Source organism: Triticum dicoccoides, chromosome 2B (genome assembly GCF_002162155.2).
Source record: "Triticum dicoccoides isolate Atlit2015 ecotype Zavitan chromosome 2B, WEW_v2.0, whole genome shotgun sequence".
NCBI classification, from domain to species: Eukaryota; Viridiplantae; Streptophyta; class Magnoliopsida; order Poales; family Poaceae; genus Triticum; species Triticum dicoccoides.
In genome coordinates this window covers 722,599,357-722,606,813 of record NC_041383.1, presented here as the reverse complement: position 1 = coordinate 722,606,813, position 7,457 = coordinate 722,599,357, and the positions used below count along the sequence as shown (strand labels likewise).

At 47.5% G+C, this 7,457-nt stretch overlaps 2 protein-coding genes across 2 annotated transcripts in view; both read left to right on the top strand.

Moving 5' to 3' along the window:
- Positions 1-263: 263 nt before the first annotated feature.
- Positions 264-3,736, top strand: LOC119365860 (receptor-like serine/threonine-protein kinase SD1-8). The gene is made up of 7 exons (XM_037631502.1): positions 264-1,663; positions 1,801-1,902; positions 1,996-2,150; positions 2,238-2,448; positions 2,543-2,780; positions 2,855-3,008; positions 3,089-3,736. Exons 1-7 carry the CDS (start codon positions 364-366, stop codon positions 3,389-3,391), a joined length of 2,463 nt encoding a protein of 820 aa, XP_037487399.1. The 5' UTR covers positions 264-363; the 3' UTR covers positions 3,392-3,736.
- A 2,364-nt stretch (positions 3,737-6,100) lies between these two features.
- Positions 6,101-7,457, top strand: part of LOC119365859 (G-type lectin S-receptor-like serine/threonine-protein kinase B120) — a 5,635-nt gene continuing 4,278 nt past the window's right edge. Inside the window, exon 1 of the mRNA XM_037631501.1 lies at positions 6,101-7,070. Coding sequence (XP_037487398.1) covers positions 6,110-7,070 — 961 coding nt within the window. The 5' untranslated portion in view covers positions 6,101-6,109. The remainder of the gene's footprint in view (positions 7,071-7,457) is intronic.

Sequence of the window (7,457 nt, the reverse complement as noted above, 5' to 3'; positions counted from 1 at the left end):
CCGGTGGATACGAGTCACGTAACTTTCCTTGATAAACTAGCAGTCACGTACGGTCCATGGCTTGGGTAGTCTTCTCTGTGCCGTCATGTGCAAGTATACTTGTTCTTGGACCAAGTCGATCCGTCGGCCGTGGACTAGCTATTCCCCTACATGTACGTCGCCTGCCAAGCGATCGCGCACTCAAATGGCCACGGGTTAGTATTCGCAACAGAGACTGGACATACATGGTTGATACATCACCGGGATCCTGTAGAACGGACAGCCCGGCGATGAAACATAAAGCAGCTATCACACACGCGCATCTCCTTTGTTTCGTACCAGGAAGGCAGGAAGAAGTGTTGCGTGAGGCCGCGAACCACAACCATGTCCCTCAACCTTCGTCGTGTCATGCTCGTCGCCGTGCTCTGCCTTTCAACCGGAACCTGCGTGGGCTCGGGCGTTTCATCTCCGGACACTCTGAACCATGGCCGCCGCAACATCACCGACGGCCAGACGCTCGTCTCGGCCGGTGGCTCCTTCACACTGGGGTTCTTCTCCCCGGGCGCGCCGAGCCGGAGGTACCTCGGGATATGGTTCTCCGCGTCCATGCGCGAAGCCGTGGTCTGGGTGGCCAACCGCGACAACCCGCTCAACGACACCGCCGACGTGCTGGTGATCGACGGCGCGGGCATCCTTCACCTTCTCGATGGATCCAGTCGGGCCGCGTGGTCCTCGAACACGACCGACGGCGACACTCCTTCCGCGGCGGTGGCCCAGCTGCTTGAGTCCGGCAACCTGGTGGTGCGCGACGAGAGCAGCGGCGCCGTCCTCTGGCAGTCGTTCGACCACCCGTCCAACACCCTGATCGCGGGCATGAGGTTCGGCAGGAACCCGCAGACCGGCGTCGAGTGGTCCCTCACGTCGTGGCGATCCCCCGACGACCCGGCGACGGGCGATTGCCGTCGCGCCATGGACACCCGGGGGCTCCCGGACTGCGTGTCGTGGCGCGGCGGCGCCAAGAAGTACCGCACGGGGCCGTGGAACGGGCTGTGGTTCAGCGGCGTCCCGGAGATGGCGTCCTACTCCGACATGCTCACCAACCAGATGGTGGTCCGGCCCGACGAGGTGGCCTACGTGTTCAACGGCACGGCGGCCGCGCCCTTCTCGCGGCTCGTGCTGAGCGAGGCCGGCGTGATCCAGCGGCTGGTGTGGGACGCCGATCGCCGGGTGTGGCCCGTGTGGGACGTGTGCGACGACTACGCCAAGTGCGGGGCCTTCGGGCTGTGCAACGTGAACACGGCGTCCACGCTCTTCTGCGGCTGCTTGGTGGGGCTCGTCCCCGTGTCCCCCGCGCAGTGGTCCATGAGGGAGGCGTCGGCCGGTTGCCAGAGGAAGGCGCCGCTGGAGTGCCGCGACGGGGGCGCCACCACGGACGGGTTTGCGGTGGTGTCCGGCGTGAAGCTCCCCGACACGGACAACGCGACGGTGGACGCCAGCGCGACGCTGGAGGAGTGCAGGGCGAGGTGCCTGGCCAACTGCTCGTGCGTTGCCTTCGCCGCCGCGGACATCAGAGGAGGTGGTGGAGGCAGCGGCTGCGTCATCTGGTTCGGTGACATCGTCGATGTCCGGTATGTCGACAAAGGGCAGGAGCTCTACGTGAGGCTGGCAAAGTCTGAACTAGCAGGTACGTACGTGCAGCTGCAGTGCAACTATGCCAATTTCTATGGGTCCCAACAACAATTAACAATTGGTCAAATATCGTCATATATCATATATGTAACTGTTAATGCAGTAATTTTCTTCGTGAATTTATTTGTGCAGCTAATAAAAAGAGGGGGAGTATGCTAAAGATTTTACTGCCTGTTATGGCATGTCTGCTTGTACTGATGTGCATATTCCTTGTTTGGATATGCAAGTTCAGAGGTAGAATCACGGCCGCTTCAGAACTCAGGATGCATTATTACCATAGCACTTCTGAGGGCTACTAACAAACAATATTGCAATTCTTTCTGTTAGGCATGCGCCGTAAAAAGGATATCCAGGCAAAGACTATTCTGGGTGATGAAAATATAGAACTTCCATTTGTTAGCTTCAGAGACATTGTTACCGCAACAAACGATTTCTCTAAGGAGAACATGCTCGGACAAGGAGTCTTTGGGAAGGTTTACAAGGTAACAAAATAATCTTACCGAGTACAATGTCTGATGAAGGTGACAACACTGTATTCTCCAGCTTAAGAATGATAAGAAATTCCACAGGGAATGCTAGAAGATGATACAGAAGTTGCTATCAAAAGGCTCAGTAAGAGCTCAGGACAAGGAGTAGAAGAATTCAGAAATGAAGTTGTTCTAATTGCCAAGTTGCAGCACAGAAACCTTGTTAGACTTCTTGGTTATTGCATTCATGGAGATGAAAGGCTTCTGATTTACGAATACTTACCAAACAAAAGCTTGGATATCTTCATTTTTGGTATGTTCAAATTTACATTTTCATAAAAGCTAGCACGCTATTTGAAGGAGCTTGACTGCATAATTATAACAATGTTGCATATTGTTTTTGCTAGATGATGCAAGTAAGTATGTTCTTGACTGGCCAACAAGGTCTCAAATAATCAAAGGAGTAGCCAGAGGACTTCTTTATCTCCACCAAGATTCAAGGTTGACTATAATTCATAGAGATCTCAAATCAAGCAACATCTTGTTAGATGTGGATATGAGCCCAAAGATATCTGATTTTGGTATGGCAAGAATCTTTGGTCGCAACCAACAAGAAGCAAACACTAACCGAGTTGTTGGGACTTAGTGAGTAATTCGTGCAAGACATCTATTTAGTTAAAATTATATGTTACTCAAATTATTGATCATTTGTGATGCAGCGGTTACATGTCTCCTGAATATGCAATGGACGGCGCCTTCGCCTTCTCTGTCAAGTCCGATACCTATAGCTTTGGTGTCCTACTCTTGGAGATCATAAGTGGTTTGAAGATTAGCTTACCCCACCTCTCAGACTTTCCAAACCTATTAGCTTATGTAAGTATGATTAATTCTAATTTTGCCCAGACTCCAAATGAAATTAGTAATTTTATAAGAGTTTGGTTCAATTGGTTCAGGGATGGAACTTATGGAATGATGGAAAGCCAATGGATATGGTGGACTCTTCCATTGTTGATAATTGTTCACCAACTGAAGTTCTACGGTGTATTCATATAGGACTCTTATGTGTGCAAGACAATCCAAACAATAGGCCACTCATGTCAAAGGTTGTGTTCATGTTGGAGAACGAAGCCACGCCACTCTCAACTCCAAGACAACCTGTGTATTTTGCACAAAGGAACTCTGAAGCAAAAGAAATAGGAGAAAATACCACCAGCTCTATGAATAGCATGAGCCTCACAGTGTTGGAAGGGCGGTAGGGAAGATATTAATGCTCCACAATTTAATATGTATTCCCTCCGTTTTTTTAGTATGCATATAAGATTTGGTCAAAGTCAAACTACACAAAGTTTGAACAAACTTATATATAAAAAATCAACATATACAATATTAAAGTTACATGGTATGAAAATTCATTCCATGATGCATCTAAAAATATTGATTTCATACTGTGATTGTTGATATTTTTTTTTATAAAATTAGTCAAACTTTACAAAGTTTGACTTTGACCAAATTTTATATGTAGACTAAAAGAAACGGAGGGAGTAAAACATTACCTTTTTTGTAAGTAATGTACTTCTACATTATAAGAGAAAGGAGATTGGTCTGTTAAAGCAATGTTTTTTTTTTACCCTGAGAGCGTAGAACAATAGTTCTACAGTGTATTTTTTCCATTAAATTGAAATATGTACAAATACAAATATACATTCAAGCATATGAAGATCTGCATCTAACCAACTCTAGTTTTCTCTAACATGAAAACAAGATAATAAAAAGAGGCTAAACAAATCAAGGGAGCAATCCACTGATTGAGAGTATCTAGTTTCTTTACCTTTGCCCTATGCTTGCTTGACCAATAGAAGATCTTGTTTGAGCATATGCTTCCAAGAAAAAACCACCTGGCATTTCATTTTTGAAAATTCTTCCATTTCTCTGCATCCAAATGTTCGAGCAGCCCAGGATGATGATATCTAAGGCAATTTACTTTGGGAAGGTCTGATGTACAAGCAACATTTCATCAAATAGTGAAATTGCTCTGTGCCTATTTGGAGAAATTGAGTGACAATAGTCTTGTGCAAATGTACAGTCTCAAAGCAGATGATGGATGTTATCCTCGGTGTTTTCATTGCACAACACACAGTCCTATGAATCCATGTTAAAGGATTTTCTTTGAAGTAAACCCTTGTGTTCACTCATCATACAAAGCTAGCCAGAAGAAAATTTTCTGTTTGATTCTACTTGCCCATTTCTAGAGCCAGTGAAAGAGGCAATGGGCACTTAATGGACTCATGATGTGCCTGTGCATCTTCCTGGAAGAGAAAACTTTTGCATTCCTTTTTGCATGCCCAAGCTTCTGATACATATTACAACTTTTTTATTAACCAAAGGATATGAATAATGATGCCCCACAAAAAAAGAAGATATGACTGATGACTAGTGGTGTACCTATTCATATTTGAAGATGCTACAAGGCAATCAATGCTTGAAAGGCCCACACCCTTCAATATAAATTAAGGGGCAACAAGTCAAAAGTCGAAAGCTGAAAGTGCCCTTCTCAGCTCGAGCTCATATGAGCTCGGGTGAACAGTAAAATCGGAAAAAAAATGAAAAAAATTCTCGGTTTTTTGCGGCAACATTTGACAAATGTTTTCAATGCTTGCAAATTGTCATCACGAAATTACATTCGTGGAGGTCGTGGCAAAAGAAACAAAATCAGCACTCTAAAAATAGTTTTTTGGAGCATCAATTTTGTTATTTTTGCCACGACTTACACGAATGTCAGTTTACAATGAAATTTTGCAAACATTGAAACATTTGTCAAATATTGCTAAATTTTTATTTTTGGAATTTGTTTTCATTTTTTTCTGATTTTACTCTTCATTCGAGGTCAGTTTATCCAATTCCGTAACAAGTGGACTTCTTTATCTCCACCAAGATTCAAGATTGAAATTACTACAAATACGATGCTTCTTGTCTGGCCTTGGTACGACGAGGAATACAGCAGCGTGCTGCATTTTTCTGCTAGGTGTGGAATGGTTTGATCTTCAGCGTCATACAGAAATCCGATGCAAAGTGCCATACTTATAGCATCGTTCATTGAAGATCAAGTTTAATCTAGAAGACCGCGAGTGGTGTTAATTCAGAAATTCGAGAGTTGATCAGTGGTATATAGAACAGCCACCTAGGAGCTAGTAGATGACCCAACATTATTGTTTACCGAAAACGAGATCGCTTACTATGGGTATAGTTCTCAGTAAAGTTCTCACCTTGGCCAATTTTATTCTACTACTTCTACGGGAGCCACATGTTTGGAAAAACATTGCAACAAAAATTGTTCTTTCATACCATTAGTTCCTCAATTTACTATACGTATGTAGCATAGCGCACCGTCAGCTCATCAAAATGTCGTAAAACCCCAAGGGGAATCTGGCTCATACGGGCAGCTACTGATCAAGGCTAGAATACAAAACCCAGGGAAGCAGCCCAAGAGATGCCAATGTCAAACAACACACGGCATTACCACAGACGTCGCTGTTCCAGTGTGGGTCAAGCTCATGACTTTTTTGTGGCCGAGGCCATGATGGGAGACCAGATAGATCGTCGGAGAGCAGAGTGAAGAAGACACCACACGCCGCGTACACGACGACCAGCTTACCTTCCTCCACTAGAAATGCGGCAGCAAGCATACCCACCACATGACATGATGTGAGGTTTCTCCTGTCGCCCTCTCACTCCAGACTCCAAACTGAACCCGTAGTGACGAATTTTCTTTGCGCGTGCAGCACCGTCGTGTGAGACTTGGATTCTGCTCTCCGGCCGGTCGTCTACTGGCCGGCCATCTGTGCTATGGTCTATGCCGACCTTGATGTCTTTTATCCATATCACTTGTCCCATTAACTCCACAGTTTGACATCTTGCATCTATATCTATGACACATTTTCACCCTCGGCACAAGCAGAGATGAAGGAGGCAGCCTAATGGCTATGCGCTACATCCCCATCTTCTTCCTCCTATTCTTGAGTTCATTCTGCAAATCTGATGATCAACTCACACAAGCAAAGCCACTCACCCACGGCCACACTCTCATCTCCGAAACCGGAGATTTCGCTCTTGGCTTCTTCTCCCCGACGACCTCCAACAGGAGCTTTTACCTTGGCATATGGTACCATAGCCTCCCCGGACCACGGACTGTTGTGTGGGTCGCCAATCGAGACAACCCAATCACCAACCCTTCGTCCGGGACGCTTACCGTCACCAGCAATTCATCATTGGTATTATCTGACTCCAGTGGCCGCAATATATGGATGACAGCAAGCAATATACCCGCTAGAGTTTCCAGAGCTCATGCAGTGCTACTCAACTCGGGGAACTTTGTTCTCCGGTCGCCGAATGGTGCGGACATATGGCAGAGCTTTGATCACCCGACCGACACAATGCTTCCAACAATGAGATTTTTGGCAAGCTACAAGGCACAAGTTGTCGGGCGGTTCATTGCTTGGAAGGGACCGCATGACCCGTCCTCCGGGAACTTCTCCTTAAGTAGCGACCCCAGCTCGCCAACCCCTCAGCTCATCATTTGGCATGGGACCAAGCCATACTGCCGCACCACTGTGTTGAATGAAGCTTCGGTGATTTACGGGGGGACATACCTGAGCAACACCGGATCTGTATTGTATGAAGCGAACATCAACTCTAGAGGTGAGTACTACATCATGTTCACAATCTCTGAGAACTCGCCATTCACACGCATCACACTTGACTACAGTGGCAAGTCCCAATTTCTAAGCTGGAACAATCAGTCATCTTCATGGGCACTAATTGGTGAACACCCCACTGCTGCATGCGACCTCTATGCCTTGTGTGGCCCGTTCAGTTATTGTGACTACACTCAGATTATCCCAGCCTGCCAATGTCTTGAGGGGTTTGAGCCCATTGATGATATTAGCTCTTCTAAAGGATGTAAGACAACTTCTAACCACTTAGGGTTTTTTTTTGCGAATAATTTTAACCACTTAGGTTAAATCTTCAACTGGCTTGCTGAAGAGAGAATCTTTCCCCTCCCTCCCGCTCGCCCCCCGCGAGGCGACGGGAGGAACCCTACCGCGCCGCCGCCAGCTCCCTTCTCCGCCCCCTCCTCGTCCCTCGCCGCCGCTAGGGGGCGCGACCGGGCGAAGCCTGGCCGGCGCCGGCGGCGGCGAGGCCTCCTCGTTCCCCCTCCCAGTGGCCTTGGCGCGGGCCGGCGTGGCTGGCTCGGGGTGCCTCGCTGTCCCAGGGCGAGGCGGCGCTGCGGCGCGGCGGCGTGGTGTTGGCGCTGCTCGTGACGGT

Excerpts from the sequence above, each read along its gene's own strand:
- LOC119365860 (XM_037631502.1), top strand. The coding sequence starts at position 364 with ATGTCCCTCAACCTTCGTCGTGTCATGCTCGTCGCCGTGCTCTGCCTT. Across the intron at positions 1,903-1,995 it reads TTGGATATGCAAGTTCAGAG|GCATGCGCCGTAAAAAGGAT; the intron begins GTAGAATCACGG and ends TCTTTCTGTTAG. Across the intron at positions 2,449-2,542 it reads CTTGGATATCTTCATTTTTG|ATGATGCAAGTAAGTATGTT; the intron begins GTATGTTCAAAT and ends TGTTTTTGCTAG.